The following is a 23,779-nucleotide window of genomic DNA, read 5'->3' as shown; positions in this document are numbered from 1 at the left end:
AATTACTAGGTGGTACGTACCATTATTATCTTATAAGGACTATCAATTTTCTTAATTCCTAAAAATGATTTAATAATTTTTTTTAAAAAAATATTTTATTGATTACATATGATCCATATTAACTTGTATGTACAGTAGACCGTGTGAGCAATGAAGATTGTTTTTTTAAAAAAATAATAAAAAATGAATGTTCAAGGTTGACTAGTAACAAATTAACAATGACAAGAAAAATTAACACCAATAATAATATATTGGTTGAAATTAATCAGATGTATGAAACAAAAGATAAGATAACAGTGTAAAAATAATTAACATGTCACGATTCAATAATTCGTCCAAACTTCAATAAATTAAAAGAATTGTGTTCGATTTTACCATTCCTATTCTCACGAATAGCAAAAGTGTGGAGCTCACCAAAGATCTTTCATCTTTCTAAAGTGAGGGAGACACTAGCCTATGGTACAATTGCTTGCAACATCTATAAACTTATATTGACATAGCCAATATAGATTACCACAAAGAGAACATGAGTACAACTTCTCGATTACCCTCTGTATCTCAATTTACGTGATATAATTAAAATCTTGAGATTTGAATTCTTAAATTTTGATCATAAATTCGTACATATTTGAGAACTATATAAAAAATATATATAAATCACAATAACTAACGAATTATAATATTTAAAAGATACATACAAAAACTTGATTGACTCTGAAAATTCCAATTGTACCACATAAATCGGGACGAGGAAAGTAATTTTCTTTGTCGGAGCATAAAGAAGAAGAAGAGAGCGGTAACCAACAAGTACTCCCTGACTACAGAGTTGCCTTTGTTAGGGAGTATTTACCCCCAATGTAGGACTTTTCGGCGTGAATTCAAATTTAGCTCGTCTCCAATGTGGGTACTAAACACCGAACAGAAGAAAAAAGGAGCGGCCATGTTCCCTTGTGGCTATAATTGTAATATTTTTTAAATTTTGTGGCTAAAATATAAAATATTGGCCACAAGAGTGGCTAAAATGTAAATGCTTCTCATAGAGTAGGGTTTAAGCGCCCTCTCCAATTCCATGTTAGGGTTTTTCAGTTTGTTGAGCAAAAGAAGAGAGATGGCTATACCAAGGGGTAGGAATGGAGAAGAGGAAGCAGAAGAAGCTTTTTTCGAACAGGAATTTGAGTTTGAGGACACCAATTCCGTCCCTCCTCACCTCCTCAACCTCTTTGACGCCGCCGAGAATGGAAACCTTGTCGCCCTCCGTCATGCCCTAGGTATTTATCTTTGCTTTTATCGATTTGTATTTTATGGTCTTATTATTTACTTGTTTTTTTATTCACACTTGATTGGCTATTGAATCTTTCAAAATTAAAGCTTTTTTTCAATGTTTATTATTGTGGGAAATGTAAATTGGTGCTAGTAATTCTTGAAAGGGATTGTGATTTGGTGCTTGGCCTGGAGGGGTGGGGGGGGGGGGGGGGGGNGTTAGAGTTATGTTGCTCGGATTCTTCAAAATTGTCCACGGATGTGTGGGAGGTTCCAATTGTAGTGTATTTTAGGAGGTTCCAACACGGGTGTGACAACATTTTCGGAGAATCTGAGCTACATGCGGAGACGGGAAGTGCAGGTAAGGGTTTTTTTTGGGGGGTGGGGGGGGGGGGTGATAAAGATAATTTCCTTTTTGATTTTAAGATAAATGTGGGTTTTTGAGTGTGATGTAGTGTGTGGTGGAAGATAAATAGATAATGATTCAAGAGCTATTTGGATGAGTTCTGTAATGGGGGTTAATTATTTGAAAGATACTTTATGTTGGGAGTAAATAGGTGGTTCTTAGTTTTGATTTGATTATAATTTTTAAAAGAAGGAATGTACCAAAAGATACCTCATCACCTTGTTGCCAAAGATTCATGGCAATAAGGTTGGTCTGTGGAGCTATATTTTGGTTCAATCTCAAGGATGATCAAAGGAGTAGGAATGAAATTGAGCTGGACTATTCAGAGGCCAATGCCCATATAATTGTGTGAGAGAGAGAGAGAGGGTGAGGGAGGGAGAGATTGCGAGATATGATCTTTCATAACTCTCTTTTTTACCTTCGGAGTTCACCTTTCTGCCCAGCTATGTAGAATCATCCCAAACTATTATAAGTTCTCATTTTACAGTGAAGTAGGTTGCACAATTTGGTTCAGCAGAATTCTGAGGGGTTTGCCTTGAATTCCTACTTCATACACTCATTTGACTGTTGTTCTGTAGGTTCCAAAACTTGCAACTACGTTGATATCTGAAATAATATTCTTACTTGCTCTCCTCCTCATTCTATACAACGTTAGTCTAAGTCTAGAATAGAGTGACTTTGATAGGCCTGCAATGATCATTATGTTGCCTCTCTCCAGAGAACTAACTTGGCATTTGGACAGTATTTGAGTTGAAGTTGCTATTTTTTTTGGTGGAAGTTGAATAACTTGTTTTCCATTTTTGCATCATATTCATGGGTTCTTACCTGATGGACTGGTGCAGATAATTTGACTGGCAGCATTGATCAACCTCTTGAAGATGGGGACACTGCTCTTCATCTAACATGTTTATATGGCCATCTGTCTTGCGTGCAGGTTGGTCACTTGCAATACTCAATTGAAAAAAGCTTCTGTAGCTAATTTATTTCATGAATTTGCCATTTTTATTGATCATTTGATCTCTTAATTATCTTATAACCAAAAGGATAACGAACATCTTCAATTTTAATTCCATCCAGCTATTGTTAGAGAGGGGAGCTTCTTTGGAGGCTAAGGATGAAGATGGAGCACTCCCATTGCATGATGCTTGTGCTGGAGGTATGTCATACACTTTCAAGTTCATAGTGATATTTCACTGGCATAGTTGCTGTCCTCTACTTTGATATTTTTGGTGTATCAATTCATTTCCATAAAAAAAGATTTGACCCTTAACAGGATATACGGAGATTGCCCAACTGCTGATCAACAGTGCCCCTGATCCTGATTGTGTGAAGAGGATGTTGGAGTCTGTTGATGTAGAAGGTGATACGGTGAGGGTTTCATGTTTCAACTAAAATTTTATTTTTGATTTTAGTTGTGGATCTAAACAGTAAAAAACACACAATCATCACATGGATTTGGTTCGGAAATAGCTCTTCAAACTTCTATGGTAGCTGAGTGTAGGTACTCGTTGCTGTATCTTGTCACTAATCGTGTTTGATTGATTTTGAATAGCCTCTTCATCATGCTGCCAGAGGTGAACATGTAAATGTTATTAGATTATTGCTAGCTTCAGGCGCTTACCCTTCTAGGACCAATATATATGGAAAGGTTAGCAACTCATGCAACATTTCTTCTTTGATATAACATGTGTAGTTAAGATGTTTTTGATGTCTGATCGATTCAATGTGACGTGTGATTCTTGCAGACCCCTAGTGAGCTTGCTGCACCTGACACCGAACCCCAAAGAATCTTAGAAGAAGCTGCAAGTGCTGTTCCTAGCCAGTAAGGCCTTCATGCCGAGAGTTTGCCTTGGAAGCTTGGCTATCACTCATCAGTACTATAGTTTTACCTTATTTTATAGTTGAAAGTGTTGTTCAAAATATCCCCTTTGAAGCTAGAAAATCATGTACAAGTAAGGGGACAACTATGCCAGTGAATTGTATTTTTGCCAAAAGCTTCTTCTGTCAATTATTTGTCCAGTAAAAAAAAAGTTTCCCCAGTCGTATTTGTGTATGTATATTAATGTTAATGTCAAAAGAAGGTGACGACAACCCCAACGCACCTGATGTAATTTCATAAGTGGAGTTTGGGGTGCGGACCTTACCTCTACCGAGTCTGTTTCCGATTAACATCAAAAGAAGGTAGGGAGGGAAGATAATTATCTACCAAACAAACTTGCCGTTTTAAGGTCACTCCTTTTAGAACTTTTAAAAAGTAACGAGGTTTCAAAAGGCAAATACATTTCTTGTTGAATGAATTAGTTGACATTTTTTATGGTCTGTCATTAAACCGTGAAATCTTAGCCTAAGAAAAAAAAGTTATTTAACAATTTAAAATTATTCAAATAAACTATCTGTCTAAAAATTACTCCCCCGTCTCAAATTATGTCGTTTTTTTTCTTACACGCCCTTAAGAAAACATTAATTTGGAGGGGTTTGATTATTGTATCCTTACTTAGATGAGTTATATATTACAATATGGATATTATATGTGTTCGATAGGAAGAAAAACATTATGTTTTTCATTTTTCCGATGTTCTGGTCAAGTGTTTTTGAAAACTTGTTATATTAATTTTTAAAATTGATAACTAGTTTGGTATAACTATTTTTAGAAATCAGGATAAAAGTATAGTTGGATTTTTTTGCCGTCTTTCCACAGGGACTATAGTAGCAAGTATAAATTTTAGGAATCACATAGTTTTATTATGAAATTACAATCTATTCCTATTTAGTTTGTAATTACATTAATCCCTGAAAAAGTAAAACAAACCGGATACATAATATGTAGTTCTGATACATTAAAAACTAGCTCGGATACATTATAAGATAATTTAGAATTAGGAGAGAAATAAGGGATTTTAGAGNTATAACTATTTTTAGAAATCAGGAGAAAAGTATAAATGGATTATTTTTCCGTATTTCCAAAGGGACTATAGTAGTAAGTATAAATTTTAGGAATCACATAGTTTTAATATGAAATTACAATATATTCCTATTTAGTTTGTAATTACATTAATCCCTGAAAAAGTAAAACAAATCGGATACATAATATGTAGCTCTGATACATTAAAAACTAGCTCGGATACATTATAAGATAATTTAGAATTAGGAGAGAAATAAGGGATTTTAGAGGTTTTTAGAAATAGACGAAAATATTGAAAATAAAGAAAACATAAGACGTGTATTTCAGTAATTTTTCCTAGTAATTACTTGTTTACAATGGCTACACAGCTTAAGAATTAAGAATAAATCGTCCGGCCCATTTAGTTATCAGCCAAGTGGGCCGTAAACGAGAGGCCCAATTAAATCCAACCAGTTTGTTCTGACTTGTCAGTTCTCCCTCATCGCCTGGGGAAAGAAGCTTCGTTGTGTTTATATGGCGGAACTCTTAGATGAATGTTTGTCCCTTCGGGGACATCCGATAAAATTGGAACGATACAGAGAAGATTAGCATGGCCCCTGCGCAAGGATGACACGCACAAATCGAGAAATGGTCCAAATTTTTTTGCCAAATCTTCCTCCGTTTTTTCTTCTTCTTCGATAAACCCTACAATCCTGATTTTTACCATCTTTTTCTCTTTGTTTCGATTATGTAGAGAGCTACTTGCTTTTGAAATTAATCTGTGTATTATGTAGTTTGCTAAGTCTCCTGTGAATATTATATTGGAGCAATTACTTTAGATTGGCGAATTTTAGACTTTAGATTAGTTTATAATTGCAAAGTTTTTGTCTTTCCTAAATGTGAAATATTTTTCTGTTAATCGGGTGAATGAGTGGTGAAATATTGTTTAATTTTTTAAAGCAGAAGGAAGATTTGTGTTATTTGGTGTTGGAGATTAAACTAATTAACGATGGCTTCCATTTATAATTGTTCTTGCTGACTTTGATTTTAGGCAAATTACTTAAAAATGAACTTGAGGAAGAGTATGCCTAGACTTAGACTTGCTTGGACTCTTAAAAAATGTTGTCGGGTGCGTGTCGGATGCTTCAAAAGCAGTGTATGGAGGATTCAACACGGGTGTGACAACATTTTTTATGAGTTCAAGCAACTTAGCTTAATGTGACAACATTCTCGTAAGCTCTGCTTGAGTGACAATACTACTAGTTATTGCATGAAATTCTTTCATAATATTTGTGATTGATCATACTACTAGTCTTGCTATTTTACTACAATTTTTTTACTATAAGAATCATCACTTGGATTGGTTATATGATTAAGTGCATGAACTAAATCTTTTTGAGATCCTTCACTTTTAGGTTATTGGTTTTGTTGTGGGTACAGCTAGCCATTCGGCAGATGCAATTTCTGGAGCAATTGTTCTTCTGCCCGTCTCGAAGAAATCAATTCAAGCTTGTGGACAGGAGCCAGAACCTGCTAGCAGAATTATGATTTTGATGTGAACTATAACTTGCTGAGTTTTGAAGTTCTTTCGTTCGATGAGCTTCATGTGATCAGTCTAAACCAAAGCTGGAGCCTGGAGTGTCTCAGGTTGTATCTCAGTTTTGCTAGCCCTTATGTTGGTTTAACATGTGCAGTGGCCAACAACATTTTCTGCTATTTGTAACTTGTAAGCCTCTGATCTTTGTTTGTAAGTCTCATCATTATGACTTGTAAAACTGTGCTTTTATATCAGCTTAGTAGAGGGATTTGCTCATTGTGTAAATTCTTATTTTTCGACAACGAATAATTTTGTATATTTTCTTCTCATTACAATAATTATCTTTTTCAAGTCATTGAACGCTTACGTATTGATTCTTGGAAAAACCCTTTCTATGGTTGATCCTTTATGTGGAGCCCGTGTTTGTCTCAATGATCTGATTCATTATTTTTTCCCCTTAAAGCTGGTGTCTGGGTCAACGCACACCTCGACAACTCCAACAAGTACCTGTTACCTTCCACTAGTACAGGCATTGAAGTCACTTTGCCTACCAAGACTTAGGCAGACAACAACAACAATAACGTATCCAGTGAAATCCCACAAGTAGGATCTAAGAGGGTAGAGAGACTGTTTTCAAAAGACCCTTGGCTCAAGTGCACCAAGAATTAGGCAGACAAGAGAAAAGGTTACCTAGTGTTTTTATGAAGCTGTTGGGATTTGAACCTTGGTTTTCAAGATTTGCACTCAATTTATTGAATTTTTTTTTAGTCGAGTGTCTGTTGGAAACAACCTCTCTATCCCGTAAAGGTAGAGGACTAGAGGTAAAGTCTGCGTACATCCTACCCTCCCTAGACCCCACTTATAGGATCACACTGAGTATATTATTGTTGCACTCAGTTTATTGATCACTAAGCTACACCTGATCTGATTCATTTATTAGGACAGTGGAAATGCATTTCCCCTTTTATAAAGGGAAAATTAAGGTTGGCAGCCATTGCAACTTGCAATCCTTATTATGATTAAACTGAGTTTGGTTGCCCTTTAAGAGTTATGTTAGCCCTATTACCAACATGGAACATGGACTATTTAATGCCTTTGTTACTTTGGGAATCGTATCTTTCTGAAGCTTAATTCAATGAACTTGCCAAATGACCAGTAGGTGACAGGACAAGAAAAAATACTGAAAATTTTACTAATAATATTCTGAGATGATAATGACTTAACTTCCAGCCCTGCAAAGACTTTAATACTTTCCATCTTCATTAAATTCTATTGTCAGAGAAAACTCATAATTTAGCATTGCAGCAATATATTATGAGTTTTGAATTCGATGGAATCTAGTAAGTATTTCATCTGGTTGTTCAGTAAGTTATTTTCTTTTTTCTCCAATTGGACATCAGTTTTCCTGTAATTTCCCTTCCTGCTGCTTAGTTCAATTAAAACATCAAGAGAGAGGGAAACACACTCTAGTGATTGGATAGAGAAAAGGAACAAAATAATAATATTCCCTCTTCTGTTTTAATTTGTTTGTCATAGTTTGACTTCACACAAAGTTTAAGAAAGTAAAGAAAGACTTTTGAATATGTATAATGTACCAAAAATGTCGTTTTATTTTGTAGTCTTAAACATGTGATATATGATGTTGAAATTAAAGATTTGTCAAATTAGGAAAGTGACATTCTTTTATCAAAAGGAAAATAAAACAAATAATTGAAATGAAGGGAATATAAAATATGCTCAAGTCTCTTTTGTTTAGTAAGTACATTGTATTTCTTCTCCTCCATATCCAATCACATGATTGTGTGAATAATTTATCCCTTCACTTTCAATTAGAAAAACATAGGACAAAGAGGGAGAAAATAAATTAAACAAGCACCACACAGGCATGCAGTTTATAATTTAAACATCAGTTTTCTACATGACATGACCTGTGTATGTTGACTTCCATTGCTAAGCTTTCACATCATCCACCAAGATAGGCATATATTGAGAGTTAGGTTTGTGTATCCTCATGTCACTTTATACCTATCCTACCTCTAGCTTTGGCCTTTTTCTCTAAAAAGAGTTACTCCCTTTGTTTCGATTTGATTGTCTGATTTTAACTTATAACGGAGTTTCAGAAAGTAAAGAAAACTTTTGAATCTTGTGGTCTTAAACTAAAGATATTTAAAATGTACCAAAATATTCTTTAATCGTGTAGTCTTAAACATGTCATGTGAAAAGTTAGAATTAAAAAGTTACTAAAAAGTGAAAAAAACATCTTCTTTTGAACAGATTAAAAAGAAGAGTAAAACTAACAAATTGAAACAAATGGAGTACTTTTTTATTATTATTATATAGAAGGGGATAGTGACAATTGTATCTACACTATGGATACAATTCAGAACCCATAAACTTTAAATTTGACCCGCTTCTGAGTCTCTCCATAGGATTATAAGCCTGGTGGTAGTTTTGGCCTTCTAACCTGAGTTCAGAACATTACTAAAGGAAGTTTGAGTTGCATCTCACTTCCAGAGAGTGATTTTCAACTTTCAAGAAAGCTACTTTAAATTCTCACACTCTCCTGATTCATCAAGCTAACTGAAGAGCAAAATTTGTATCACTCAATGGCTGCTCAAAAATCTCAACTTCACTTTGTTCTTGTACCCTTAATGTCCCCTGGCCATCTCATCCCTATGGTTGACTTAGCTAAATTGTTAGCACATCATGGTGTAATTGTTTCTATAATTTCTACACCCCTTAACACTATCAGATTCAAATCAGGTATTGATTCCTCTATCAAATCAGGCCTTCAGATTAGAGTACATGAACTCAAATTTCCAGCAGTACAAGTTGGCTTGCCTGAGGGATGTGAGAACATGGATTCCTTACCTTCGCGCGATTCGATCAGGGATTTCTTTCTTGCTGCTAGCATGTTGCAAAAACCATTTGAAGAATTGTTCAGTGATCTTAAGCCTAGTCCTTGTTGCATAATATCTGGGAAAAACATGGCGTGGACTGTCGATAGTGCGCGTAAGTTTAGAGTTCCTAGGATTTTCTTTGATGGTATGGGCTGTTTTTCTGCCACATGCACACAAAAGTTGCAGAGTTCCAAAGTTCATGAGAATGTGTCAAAGTTTGAGTCTTTTGTTGTACCAGGTTTGCCTCATAGAATTGAGCTGACTAAAGCACAATTGCCTGAAAATCTGAATCCAGGTTCACCTGATTTAGTCGATGTTCGCAATAAGATGGTTGCTGCTGAATCCATCTCAGATGGGATTATTGTCAATACATTTGAGGAACTGGAACTTGAATATGTTAAAGAATTCAAGAAGATCAAAAGTGGGAAAGTCTGGTGCATTGGCCCTGTCTCAGCTTGCAACAAATCGGAATCCGAAAAGGCTGCAAGGGGCAAAAATGTGTCTTTGGAACAGAACCAATGCATCAAGTGGCTTGACTTGCAAGAACCAAACTCTGTGGTTTATGCAAGTCTTGGTAGCATATGTGGCCTAACATGTTCACAGCTTGTGGAACTTGGGTTAGGCTTAGAAGCATCAAATAGGCCATTCCTATGGGTACTGAGAGGAGGAGAGAAATCAAAAGAGTTAGAGAAATGGATTGAAGAAGAAAAATTTGAAGAGAGGATTCAAGGAAGAGGCTTTTTAATAAAAGGCTGGTCTCCTCAAATTCTTGTCTTGTCTCATCCATCTGTAGGCACTTTCTTAACGCACTGTGGATGGAATTCAACTCTAGAAGGGTGCTGTTCCGGTTTACCTATAATTACTTGTCCATTGTTTGCTGAACAGTTTATTAATGAGAAATTGATCACACAAGTGTTAGGCACTGGTGTCAGTGTGGGAGTCAAGGCTGCTGTTGCGTGGGGAATGGAAGAAAAATCAGGACTAGTTATGAAGCGTGAAGGCGTAAAGAACGCCATTGAGACAATATTCGATGAGGGTGTAGAAGGAGAAGATCGACGTAGAAAGGCAAAAGAGATCGCGAAAATGGCGAAGAGGGCATTAGAGGAAGGTGGCTCATCTTACATAAACATAGAGACTTTGATTCATGATATTATGCAACAGAGTTTTAGCAGTGTTGAAGCAAGTTCTTGATAATAGTTCTCTAGAAAAACAACAATTTTTTCAGAATTATATAGTCAGGTATAAATAAACCGTTCCCCCTGAATTGTGATTTGTGTCATTTAGGAATATAATTGTGTGTGTGTTTTTTTGTCTCAATTTGCTTCAGTAATGTCTGTTCAAGTGTGAAACTTTGAGTTGGTTTAACAGTAAAAGTCTATTATTATAGTTAGCTACTCTTTCTCCAACCAAATGTATGTTTCCCCCTATTTTTGCCTTCTTATGAATGTGTTGCACCCCACATTTTTCTTTCATAATTTAGAAAGTGCAACAGAACTAAGTCATGTGCCATAGATCGTTTTTCTTTTCATTCTATTTTTGCCTTCTTATGAATGTGTTGCACCCCACGTTTATAATTGAGGGACTGCACAGACATTTTAGGAATCCGATCTTCTTTCATAATCTAGAAAGTGCAAGAGAACTAAGTCATGTGTCATAGATCGTTTTTCTTTTCATTGGGGGTAGGAGAAGAGGGAATTGAACTCTCACCAGCAATTTGAAAGTTTAGATATAAGTGGTAACTGAACTAGAAAACAATACACACACATAGAAATTATCGTCAAATCTCTGAGACCGTGATATCATAAACGACATCTAACACCAAAAAGAAGAAGCAGCAAAAATTACACCTCAAAAAGTTACACCATACTCTCGAAATCGAGCAAAAATAATAAATATCAACTATTATTTTAAATCTACCCTCAAACATAAAAGGACCGTTTTTGTTATTTTATCAAGATTCTACTATACTAGATCCTTCTCCACTTGCTGTTTTGAGAGTCAAATCAAATTAAATATTGTTGAAATGGAGAGATTATACATTATAGTAATACGACAAGTTGCTATATTATTATTTTAAAAAAACAAACAGTGGTTTAAATATTTATTGCAAAAAATGCAGAGTCCACAACGTAAAATATTTAATTTAATAAGTTTTATCAACAAATGACCGCCAAATAAATTATTAATTTGAGATGATAAGATTTTTGGTCCCTCCATTATCGGTAAATTTTGATTTTAATATTTATGATATATAATTCAATATAATTAAGTCAGAGTAGGAGAAGCACGGCTAAAATCCTTGAGATTACTCGATCTCGACTGGTTAATCTCCTATCATTACTATCTCGTGCACGAAGGATTATTCATGCACCTTTAATTAATTAAAATGTATGTTTTTTAGCTTCGTTTATGTAGAAAATATGTTATATTTAAATTATTTTTAATAGTATATTATCTTTAACGATATATTTTACTTAATGACATAATATATAAACATGTTTTTTTATAGCGTATGTCTAGGGATATGTCCTATTATAGGTAAAATAACTATTATGTTTTTTATTTGTGTGACATTAACAAAGTTGATTTAAAATTTGTGAGACAAGAAAGGAATTTCATTTGTATCAATTGTACGAGACACAAAATAATTTTTTCCAAATTGGAAAAGTTTCTGTTGAATCATCATATTTATCTTTGACACTTCAAACATAATTGGATAATTAAACAGTGACACACCTTATATATATTCTTCTCTACTTTGATTTCTATAAGACTCTTTGGCATTTTCAATTTGAAGAGACATTAGGCCTCATATCAAATAAAGATAAATAGTAGGTGATTTGTTTTTTCACATTTGTTTAAGTACTTTTTGATAAAGTTTAGTTAATATGGGTTGACAGAAGGTATTAAATATTTAATAAAATAGTTAAGATGAGTGCAAATGGGGCGGAGCTAGAGGACGACGTTAGAGAGTGATAATCTGAATATCTTTCGACTTTCATTATATGTATGTTGTCTCCCACTTCAATGGCGGATTTGTCTTCTTATATGATCTTGTATAATTTTCATCAAGTTTCAATTTATAAGTTATTTTTTAAGGTAGAGTTAATTAGTTCAAAGATCATTTTCTTATAATAATATTAAAGTTGAGCTCGTCACAAATTTTAGGTTACTCGATAGTAGGTCTTTATATTATAGAATTCACTCTCTAATGGACAGACTTGAGTGCGCAGAGGTGTTGTATGCCACATTGGTATGTAGTGGATGTGACAATTTTTTTCTTATATAGTTTTAGATAATCTTCGCTTCATAAACTAGTTTTTAAGCTAATTAATTAGTTAGACTCATTTTTCATTTTCTTATCAATATATAAGGTTAAATTTACTTTTCAGGTATAATAATAGATGTCGACACCCTTTGATATCTTCTTATATTTACTTTTTGATATTTTAATTAAATCATAAAAGCTAATCTAAAATTTAATACCGAAATAACCCCTAACTACCAACCATGTTACACTCACAACAACTTTACCACAAACCACAAAAAGTAGTTTAATTTGGAACTATGTAGAACCAAATTAACCATACAAAATTGGTTAATCCACTACTTTAAAGCTTTATCCATACAAATTAAAACAAAGTTAGATCAGTATACACAAGAACTTTAGATTTGTTTACACATTAATTGTGAAACTAAAACACAAACTAATTGTCCAAATTAACTAAAACACAAAATGGACAAATTTGTAGAGCTAAAAAGAGCAGTAGAAACAGTAGAAATTGTGGACACTCATGCACATAACATTGTGGCATTGGACTCTAATGTCCCTTTTCTTAGCTGTTTTTCTGAAGCCAAAGAGGAAGATGAAACCATTGATTTCAAGGTTTAATTTTGTTCTTATTATATACCTCTAGGGGAATTCGATTTTGTGATCCGTTACAAATGTTTTACGAAAAATCAGTAAAAAAGTAACTAGTGGTGGAAGTAGAATTTTTTACAAATGGAAGTTCATGTTCTATTATATGAACCCCTTTCGCTTTGTTGGTCATAGAACATGGTCAAAATTACATATGAAGTATCACTTTTTTGTTTTTGGCTAGTATCATATCTAAATTATAGGTGTTTGCATTTCCTATTTAAACTATAATCAATTAATTATCAAAAACCACTTCGAAATTGACTAGATCAAATGTTTGAATGTGATCGCCAAAAAACGCGTGACAACTTACTTTGATCATAATATTTTGTCTACATGACAACTGACTCATTAATTTTGATGTGTGTTTTAATAAATAATTGGCTATAGTTCATATAGAAAATCGCAAAAAAATGATACTTCAGGCTTATTTTGACCATTGTATTTTTTTCTTTAAGTTTCCATTTAATTGCTTTAGTTATCTACTTGGAGTGGCATTATGCATGATCAAATATTACTTGAGTTGTGTTTTGATAAATAATTAGTAATAATTCAAATAAGTAGGAAAATGTGATTTTTTTTGTTACCCATTAACTCAATTTTGAAGTTATAGAACATCATTTCCTTCCTCAGAGCGCGTCTAAAATTTAAAGTTTATTTGATCTGAATTATAGTCCTTTGAGATTATTGGGTTTTAAATCTATAACTTACATATTGTATAAATATTTTTGTAGAATCCAACAAATTTGTGCAAAGTTTCTTTACCAATAATCCAAATCCCTAAAGAGGAGAGGAGCTCAATTGTGGAGATTTCAATGGTATACAAGGATCCCTCTTATACCATAATGACATTTAGTGTGTCAGTTGAACGCTCCAACTTCTTACAAATGATCATCTAGACAACTCTAATTTATGTGTTACGTCTGTGTCAAATGAGGTGTCTAGATGTGCATTCTTAAAAATTAGAGTGTTAAGTTGTCAATTGAGGTAAATGATCATGTAGACACCTCCAATATTTAAGTACCAAGTGTCGATGAGACACATTTGGGGACAAATTGTTCAAGATGTGCACTCTCAAAAGTTAGAGTGTTTAGTTGTCAGTTGACGTGAAGTTAAGGTGTCTACATGAATGTGATTATGATTTCAATTTTTTAAGCTCCATGAATATGCCTACATTTTTAGTGTATATGTGACAAATACAATTTTACATGAAAGTTTCAGTATTACAATTGCTAGTTATTAGACAATCCTGTCATTTCATTTTCTAATTATTTATGTGGCTTTGTGTTAGTTTGTAGTTGATCATGGAACTAGTTCTTAGACATTGATTATATATCTCTTTTGCGATCTTCGTTTCTTTCAGAGAAGTTTGAAGGAAGTTGCTGAACTATATGGCTCGAAGTTATCCGTGGATGCTGTTCAAGAATCTCGCCAACACCTTGGTTTGGATTCGAGTGCTAATACTTGTTTCAAAGCTGCAAGAATTTCTGCCTTACTTATTGATGATGGACTTGATTTGGACAAAAAGCTTGACATCAAATGGCACGAACATTTTGCACCAAAAGTCGGTAGAATACTACGAATTGAGGATGTAGCTAAGAAGATTCTTGAGAAGGTAATATAATATATTCATTTTGTCTTGTCGTTTGTTCATATTAGTAGTTGCAGTATTGCTCTTGTTCTTCGATAGCTGTTACTATTTGTTGATTCCATGTACCTCAACTATTCTGTTGTAGATTTTGTTCTGTTGCTGTCTGCTATTTTTGCTATTATCTGTTGTGTCTTGTACTTCCGTTACTTCTTTTTCTAGACTGTTTTTCCTTGAGTCGGGGGTCTATTGAATACAACCTCTATCTCTGAGGTAGGGGTAAGATTTGCATACACTCTACCCTCCCAAACTCCACTTTGTAGACTACACTCATATGTTGTTGTTGTTGTTATTTTGAAGTGAACTGCATTCATTCAATATGTTTTGTGGAGTCATGATGACGGATGTCGATGAGGTGCTTGTAAAGACGAAAAGTCGATATGTACTTATTCAGTGGTTGTTTATGATATCATGACCTATTTAAAACTGGTGCATCAGATAAAGCCCATATTGTTGGCATGCTATTATCTCCGGGATATTCTTTCTTTGCTGTATCCTTCTACCCCTGAGATGTTTTAATATCGTTATTGTTTCCTATTTTAGTGTAGGGTACCGACGGAACAAAGTGGACACTGGATTCATTCATGGAGAATTTCTCAAAGGAGTTGAAATCATATCCTTTGTCTCAGTCAATAGATTCTAGAATAGTGTATAAATCATGTTTACTAGACGCATAACGAGTCATGTTCCAGAGTTTTTTCCTGATTGTTACATACAGAAGCTGATAAAGTTACTGCCTTTAAAAGTATAGTTGCATATCGAACTGGCCTTGCAATTAATACAGAGGTAACTGTAAAGGAAGCTGAGGAGGGGCTGAGTGAAGTTTTATGTGGTGAGTGTTGCAAGTATTTGATGTTGTAATGCACTATGATTGAACGCGTAATTCTGATAGTTTCTATGTTTTCAGGTGGAAATGCTGTCCGAATCTCGAACAAGAGCTTCCTCGATTATATCTTCATGCATGCTTTGGTGGTGGCTCAAAGTTATGACTTGCCAATGCAGATAGACACAGGGTAACATAAAGAAATGTTGCATGCTATTTTTCTTATTTACGATTAGAAGTAAATGAAAGATAATATGCAATCTGTTTTTCCTTTATTTCTTGTATCTTCCCTTCCTTAAAGGTGACATTGTTATAATTTTCATTTCAGTTTTGGGGAAAAGGATTTGGATTTGAGGCTAGCGAATCCCCTTAATCTTCGAAATCTTCTTGAGGATAAGAGATTCACTAAGAACCGGTTAGTGCTTTTGCACGTCTCTTACCCGTTCTCAAAGGAAGCTTCATATCTGGCTTCTGTATACCCTCAAGTAAGATCTTTATCTGAAACTATTAACATGTATGTCTGATGTTATGACACAGCTTTTAGTTAGCTATTTGGGGGCTTTTGCACTGTATTTTACCTCGTGTCTCCCTAACCGGGACAATCGCTGTTATTACAGGTCTATCTTGATTTTGGATTAGCAATTCCCAAACTTCGCTATCATAGGATGATATCCTCAGTGAAAGAACTCATGGATTTCGCGCCAATGAATAAGGTTGTTCATGTTCTTAACAATAACATTCAAATATTAGCTGACCTTCTTGTTTAGTACCTATCTTTCCAATAGCGGATTGCCATATTCTTCATTGACTACTCTTTCGTAACCTTAAAGAGTGGACAATTTCCTATCTAATATTTGGATATTAACAGGTTATGTTCAGCACCGATGGCTTCGCATTTGCTGAAAGCTTTTACTTAGGTCTGGCCTGAATTGTTCTTATATTGTATATTTAGAGTATGGTATGACAAGATTTTGTACCTATTTCTTTTCAGAATATATTAAAAGATTTTACCAACAATATGCACCTTGAGTTACACTAGCTAAGTGAGTTACTCAGCTTGCATCTTCTTTCGAAATTTGATTGGTCTAATCTGGAATCATTTTCCATACAGGTGCAAGGATAGCGCGTGAGGTGGTATTCTCTGTTCTACGTGATGCATGTATAGATGGTGATCTTTCGATTCCAGAAGCTCTTGCAGTGGTTAAAGATATTTTTGCAGAAACTGCAAAGCAATTCTACAAGCTTGATGTTTCTTCAAGATATTCTGATGTAGAACCTCATCATTTATCAACTTCCTTCCAGAAGGAACAGAACGATTCCTTGACGGATGTTACACTTGTTCGTGTTATGTGGCTTGATTTCTCCGGGCAACATAGATGTCGTGTAAGTTGTATCATATGTTCTTTAAGATTACGAATTATTTAAAGATATTCAAATTCTGTCAAAGTGGATAGATTTTTTTCATTTCCTGTGCATGATTTACAGGTTATTCCGCAACAACGGTTCAATAGTTCTGTGAAAAGGGATGGTTTAGGCTTATCTGTTGAATGTATGGGATTGACTTCGATATGTGATAATTTATCAGAGGATACTTGGCTTCCTGCTTCGGGGGAGGCCAGAACTGTTCCGGATTTATCAACCAAATGCAGAGTCCCGTGGTACTGCTTTGAAACCTATGCATTAATGCTCCATATATTCCACTGTTTTTAGCTTATGTATACTATAGGCTGTCTTTATATTTCCTCTGCCATGTTATATATGAGAAGATAAGGGAAGACCCTCTTTAATTCAGCCCATGTTCAGCAATGGAAGTTTGAACAATATTGAACTTGAGCTGAGGGTCTTCCGAAAACAGCCTCTCTACCTCCACGAGGTAGTGGTAAGGTCTGCTTACACTTTATCCTCCTCAGACCCCACTTAGTAGGATTTCACGGGGTATGTTTTTGTTGTATTGAACTTCTTAAATTTGGTTTAATATCTAGTTAACCGAGCTAAAGGTAGAAGTAGTTTCATTGATAATATAGATCAATATATGGACTTTCTGAAGTTGCTAGGAAGATATTGTAATTGAATGCAACATGGTCTATAGAACATCAAACATAGAATGCAAGCATCAGTGGGGCTGATTTCACGGCTCAAACCCGTGACCTATAGAACATGCAGAGACAACTTTACCGTTGCTCCAAGGCTTTCCTTCATAATATATCCCAATATAGTATTGAAATCATTTGGATAACGTAAACGGGAAGAAAAAAAAAGAATAATCATGTTTATGTGCATTTTTTTATCCAGGGCAAAGCACCAGGAAATGGTTTTGACTGATATGTTAACTGAACCTGGTAAACCATGGCATTATTGTCCAAGAGACGTACTTCGCAGATTCTCTAAAATTCTCGAGGATGACTATGGCTTGGTATGTTTTACTATCTTTTTCCCAAGAGTTGAAAACTTATTGATCTAACATATATCTACATTTTCNTTTGCGTACACTCTACCCTCCCCAGACCCACTTAGTGAGATTCCAGTGGGTATGTTGTTGTTGTTGTATTGAACTTCTTAAATTTGGTTTAATATCTAGTTAACCGAGCTAAAGGTAAGAAACGCACAAAGCTTTGATGCAAATCTGGAGAACTATACCTTTGTGCATATTCTGGACTATTTGGATAGGAAGAAATAGCGCGTGTTTTGATGGGCAAAAAGACCATGTTTCTAGAGTTAAAAACAGGTGTTTACATAATTTGTTGGCAAAATGATCTGGTGGGCCCTTTTACTTGTATGCGTTTGTATTGTGAATCCTTCTACTTACCTCTTTGTCATCTGGACTCCTGAACCCATCTAAACTCAACCTATTGAACCCTTTCAACTCATCGTGATTCTCAATCGCGGTGATGTCACACGCCATGTCAGATAAAATTTGCCACATCATTTTTTATTTTTATAATAATTTCTTTTTTGACAAAAGAAAAATCATAAAGTTTTGATGCAATTTTGACAAATTAAATTTTTATTTATTATTTTAAATTAAAAGTTTGGGGTCTCCTCACATCATCTTCCATTTTCACCGTGAAATGGCCTAATTGCCGGAAAAGGTCATTGTTGTTGCCGCTCCTCTTGCCGGCGAGACCACAAATACGATCTCCCCCATCAACCTCCATCTTCATTGCACACCCTCACCATTTTCTTTCCTCCTTCTCTAACCTCCACAAATCCAGAAACCCTAAGCCGCCGCACCAGCTCCTCACCCCTCACCATCACTGACCACTATGCTCTCCATCCTCTCCGGAGTATCAGAAGGCCAAGAAACTCCTTATTGTCTCCGGCGTACAAATATGCTAGGAGGCTCCTCGTTGCCGTCTCAGTCGTAGTCGCAACTCTTGCCAGCGACCATATGTGCTCTCTTTCTCACCCGTCTTCATCTCCGTCGCACCATGACCACCAAATCTGACCGGAAAACCTCTTCGTTGTCGTGACCAGATCCCACCCTCACCCGTCTCATTCTTCTTTCACTGACCTGCGTCGTCTCTCTCTAGGTGCCAATGCGAAGATCTGCTAAAAAAGATGACAAGAGTGTGAAGAAGAAAGAAAAATGGATTGGACAGGGATGGAGATGGCCAAAAATGGAGGTGAACCGGTTGGCGAAAGAAGAAAGCCTTTTTTAGTTATTTTTTTAAAAGTTTTTTTATTTTATTGTTTTATTTTTTTATTTTTTTATTTTTTTAAAAAACTTAAATAGGATATCACTCGCTTTAACGAGAGTGAATTCACACACTTTTGCCAACTCAACCATATTGATGCCACATAAGCCTAGTCAATGGCCAGATGGGTTTGATAAATTGAGTTTTATTAAGTTTAAGGGTTCAATTGATAAAAAATTAAGTAGAAGGGTTCACAATACAAACTCATACAAATACAGGGGTCTATTAAACCATTTCGCCTAATTTGTTTTATTGATAATATAGATCAATATATGGACTTTCTGGAGTTGCTAGGAAGATGTTGTAATTGAATGCAACATGGTCTATAGAACATCAAATATAGAATGCAAGCATCAGTGGCTGATTTCACGGCTCAAACCCGTGACCTATAGAACATGCAGAAACAACTTTACCGCTGCTCCAAGACTCTCCTTCATAATAATTCCCTATGTAGTATTGAAACCATGTGGATAGCGTTAACGGGAAGAAAAAAAAGAATAATCATGTTTATGTGCATTTTTTTATCCAGGGCAAAGCACCAGGAAATGGTTTTGACTGATATGTTAACTGAACCTGGTAAACCATGGCATTATTGTCCAAGAGACGTACTTCGCAGATTCTCTAAAATTCTCGAGGATGACTATGGCTTGGTATGTTTTACTATCTTTTTCCCAAGAGTTGAAAACTTATTGATCTAACATATATCTACATTTTCAGGTCATGAATGTAGGCGTTGAAGTTGAATTTTACATTCTGAAGACTATTTTAGCGTATGTCAAGAAAATTTCCCATAATATTTTGTGTTAGGTGTTTCTCTTCTGTAATTCGTTGTTCTAACGATAAAATTACACAGGGATGACAAAGAGGTAATGCAATCATTTGACAGGACCCCTTACTGTTCTACAGCAGCAATTGATGCTGCATCCTCAGTACTTAACGAGATTGTTGCTTGTCTGCAGTCGTTGAATATTACAATTGAACAAGTAAGATTCCATTTCCTTGAGCATTTGCTTTGAAAATCTGATGCTTTTCAATTGGTAGCATGCAGTACTGCAGCTACTCGGAAATTTTAGTATGCGTTTGCTGTGTTAGTGCTTGACCGCCTATTTGATCATAGATCTCAACTAAGGCATCCATGCAACATTCTTAACTACTATTACCTGTGCTTCTAAAACTATCCTTAACTACTTTTCGTTTCTGAAATGAACGTCTCCGAAAAAGTTAGCTACATATGACAGTATTAATCATGAAAGCAGTTTCATCTTAATCTTGTCAATGCACTTTCAAAATGTTTTCTGGTCTTCGGATTGAATTTATTGCTAGTGATAACTATGTTGTCTAATATTTTTCGATTCGACAAAGTCACCTTCCTTTGATGTTGTTGCCTTCAAATATGCAGATACATTCGGAATCTGGGAAAGGTCAGTTTGAAATTGTTCTGGGATACACAGATGCTATTACACAAGCTGACAACTTAGTTTATACACATGAAATCATTAAAGGAATTGCAAGGAAACATGGCCTATTGGCAACTTTTATGCCCAAGTAAGTAGCAGATTTTCCCTCAATCTACTTAAGGTGCAATTTTCTCTATTACTTGCTCATCTCGATATGCTTTTGCTTCCTTTATATATGTGTTTTCTTCTGAAACATGAATATGAAGCATAACTTAATCATCATACACCTATACCATTCGTACTTCCATCGTACATTCTGTAATATTGGTCTAGTTTGAGCTCAAGTTATAGTTGATGAATTGTTGTTTCTTTTACTTCGTTGACTTGACGAAAATGTGGTAACCTGGTGTAGTGTCATTGTTGCAGAATCAAGAAACACCTTATCATAACCAATTGAAGGATATATGCTGGTGTAACGACTAACATAATTCTGCGATCTTTCTTCTATGGCATTTTGTCCATTTTTTCTCTAGGTATTCTCCTGATGGAAATTGGCCGTATAGAGATGATCAATCTGCACATGATGCTGGCAGTGGATCACATGTACACATAAGTTTGTCCAAGAATGGAGAAAATGTCTTTACGGCATCTAGTGATTATAATCGATATGGAATGTCCAAGTTTGGTGAATCATTCATGGCCGGAGTGTTAAGTCATGTTCGTTCCATATGTGTCTTTAGTTGCCCACTTCCTAATAGGTATGCGATTTTCTATCAACTCCCAGTGTCACCATAACGAATAGTCTTTTGCAGATTCTTTTAGTATAATAGTAAAAACTATCTTTTGGAGATAATGTTTGGTTCATTCAAAGTTAAAACTTTTTCTCGCGTGCAGTTATGAACGTTTTCAAACTAAGTCGTGGAATGCATTATTTCTCTGTTGGGGGCCAGAAACCAAAGAGTTAACAATGAGAACATGTAGCCCTCCTGGAATGGACGGCGCTGTTACCAATTTTGAATTGAGAACATTTGATGGATGTGCAAATCCACCTTTGGGTTTTGCTGCTTTATTAGTTGCTGGGATCGATGGCTTGCGGAATAATCTAAAAATTCCAGACCCTGCAGGTATGTTTTAGAAATGCAGACGAAAAGTGACATTCTTTTTGGAACAGACTAAAAAGGATAGTGTACTGTCATAGTTCGTGATAAGAGGACAGGGTAAATGAGAATTGCCTCGATCTTTAACTGTCATTTATTTTTCTCTTTGTGTAACAGATCCAGAAGATTATAATCTGTTTGATTACAATGACGAGAACGAAGATACAAGATTACCTACATCTCTTAGTTGCTCTATAATACATATATTTTCAGATGAATGGTTTTTGGAAACTATGGGTGAAAATTTTTTGAAAGCCAGAAGAGGAGTATGTGGGGTAAGTTCTCAAACTTCGCCCCTTTTTTCGTATGTCATGGATATGTCTGAACTTTAGTCATACGTAACATTAAACATCCCACGTTAAATATATAGTGATGGCCAAAATAGGATATCACATGAAATTTTTACGAAGGTATTTGCATAATTTGGTAATGATAATTTCTTGTGTTGCAGGATGAGATCAAGTATTACTGTGAATGTGGAAAGGATCCATATTCAGAGGTTATGTTCAAGTATTAGGTTGATCAAATGTATCTGTGAGATGATCTTATTATAACATTGTTAGTTAATCACATTTGAACTAATTTTGTTGCTTTTGCTTCATCTAATTATGCACTTGTTTTATAAAACATGTTAGTAATTTAAGTTCCTCAGTTCTGTTTAACTTTGAAATTATGTTTTTTTCTCAGCAGAGGATCATGAGATATTAATTAATCTTCTATTAATATGTTTTTACATCCTTTTTGTGGGATCAAATTGTGAGTTCTTGGGATTACTCATATTAGAAATTTGAGTTTAGTGCAACAGATGAGGTTGCTCCTCTCTTAACCAAAGTTTTCAGGTTCGAGTTTTGTGCATGGAAAAATTCTTGATAGGGAGCGCTTTCTCCCAAGTGGGGACCTACGCATGTGAATCCGGATTAATCGGACTCCAATATAGATATTGAACGCGGGTTGGAAATCCAATAAAAATTGATTTAAACAAAATACCTATAACCAATTATAATATGAGTAGAAGAAAATGATCATACAAAGAAGTAATGGAAGGTATTTGAAAATCAATTGTTTAAGTCTTAATTAAGGTGGCACACCAAGTCAAAATGTCATAAAGAATTAGTACAAATAAATTTGGTTGTGATACATCTATTTGATAGGGTTAGGTTAAGCCTAGGTGCAACTTGTAGGTTATTGTTTCATTTTTTCCAATTTATAGGAAAGTTAGGTAGTCCTGCATTTCCTATCTCTTTCTATGTGCTTGGTAAATTTGATTTTATATTCGGTATTTCGTATTTATATTAAAGTTCAATTAAATTTAAAAGTTTTACATTGAGGTAAAATGTTACCTAATAAAAGTAACTTCACATCGAAATAAAAATTAACTTTTGTCTATAAGACAGAGTTCGGAAGAAAACAAAAATAATAGATAAAGTCAAATGTGGCGTAAGTGTTTGAATGCTTAACATATTTCGCTAGTCAAATAAAATCACAGCATAAGTCATATATGTTGACAATTTAATTTTAATACTGTTGTACTATTTACACTATTCAATTATATTAATTTATTAATTAGTCGCACTTTTGAATTTTTTCGAAATATTAAAAAACCCTCCCTTCATTTCATTATATTTGACATTTGTTCACTTGACACCCTCGTATCTATTAGGACAAATTTGTTTTACTAAATTATTTTTATAATTAAGTTTGAAAATTTAACTTTAATTATTATTATTATTTTATGTAATTAATGCTTGTCAAAGGAATAACTAAAAAGAAAAAGAAATATTTTAATATTCCATCTGTTTTATATTAATTATCACATTTCTTTTTTACACATCGCTAAAAAAAAATCATAAGTAAGAAAATATTTTACTAATTTGTTCTTAGCTGGATATGTTAAAAAATAATAAATTTTAACAGAAATAAAAAAATTAATTAATTTTATCTTGATTTTATAAAATTAACAAATACTTTAGGACAAACACTTTTATTAATATTTACTAATAATATAAACGAAAGGATTATAATGTCAAGTAAAATGAATAAAAGAGTATATATGCATTTTCACTTAACCACAATCAATTTTCGATCTCTACTTTGATTTATGTAATTGTTATCACATGTAAGACTTAAAAAAGGCAGGGAGTTCTTTTCTACAACAA

At 34.4% G+C, this 23,779-nt stretch overlaps 3 protein-coding genes and 1 non-coding gene across 8 annotated transcripts; all 4 read left to right on the top strand.

The window, feature by feature from the left end:
* The first annotated feature begins 1,027 nt into the window (after positions 1–1,027).
* Positions 1,028–3,757, top strand: LOC125864825 (uncharacterized). Its single transcript, XM_049544910.1, has 6 exons — positions 1,028–1,268; positions 2,509–2,600; positions 2,744–2,822; positions 2,940–3,034; positions 3,219–3,314; positions 3,412–3,757. Exons 1-6 carry the CDS (start codon positions 1,070–1,072, stop codon positions 3,490–3,492), a joined length of 642 nt encoding a protein of 213 aa, XP_049400867.1. The 5' UTR covers positions 1,028–1,069; the 3' UTR covers positions 3,493–3,757.
* Positions 3,758–5,107: 1,350 nt separating this feature from the next.
* On the top strand, positions 5,108–5,210 carry LOC125866461 (U6 spliceosomal RNA). Its single transcript, XR_007446518.1, has one exon. It is a non-coding gene; the product is annotated as a U6 spliceosomal RNA (small nuclear RNA).
* A 3,246-nt stretch (positions 5,211–8,456) lies between these two features.
* On the top strand, positions 8,457–10,376 carry LOC125864805 (UDP-glycosyltransferase 73C6-like). The gene has a single exon (XM_049544888.1). It carries the CDS (start codon positions 8,691–8,693, stop codon positions 10,173–10,175), a length of 1,485 nt encoding a protein of 494 aa, XP_049400845.1. The 5' UTR covers positions 8,457–8,690; the 3' UTR covers positions 10,176–10,376.
* A 2,279-nt stretch (positions 10,377–12,655) lies between these two features.
* LOC125864789 (protein fluG-like) lies at positions 12,656–22,168 on the top strand. 5 transcript variants are annotated; one of them, XM_049544859.1, is made up of 19 exons: positions 12,656–12,870; positions 13,638–13,721; positions 14,267–14,518; positions 15,100–15,165; positions 15,269–15,383; positions 15,459–15,564; positions 15,703–15,859; positions 15,992–16,087; positions 16,243–16,291; positions 16,486–16,757; positions 16,860–17,032; positions 19,599–19,719; positions 19,787–19,839; positions 19,923–20,052; positions 20,469–20,614; positions 21,000–21,224; positions 21,361–21,590; positions 21,741–21,898; positions 22,075–22,168. In XM_049544859.1, exons 1-19 carry the CDS (start codon positions 12,721–12,723, stop codon positions 22,138–22,140), a joined length of 2,649 nt encoding a protein of 882 aa, XP_049400816.1. In that variant the 5' UTR covers positions 12,656–12,720; the 3' UTR covers positions 22,141–22,168. The 5 variants fall into 5 exon arrangements, with proteins under 5 accessions (XP_049400816.1, XP_049400814.1, XP_049400817.1 ...); XM_049544857.1 differs by lacking the exon at positions 19,599–19,719 and adding an exon at positions 17,667–17,787; XM_049544860.1 differs by lacking the exon at positions 13,638–13,721 and having other exon boundaries at positions 12,665–12,870.
* Positions 22,169–23,779: the final 1,611 nt, after the last annotated feature.

This window comes from Solanum stenotomum, chromosome 5 (assembly GCF_019186545.1).
Source record: "Solanum stenotomum isolate F172 chromosome 5, ASM1918654v1, whole genome shotgun sequence".
Classification (NCBI taxonomy): domain Eukaryota; kingdom Viridiplantae; phylum Streptophyta; class Magnoliopsida; order Solanales; family Solanaceae; genus Solanum; species Solanum stenotomum.
The sequence above is the reverse complement of the archived record's forward strand: the minus strand, read 5'-3'. Positions and strand labels throughout refer to the sequence as shown.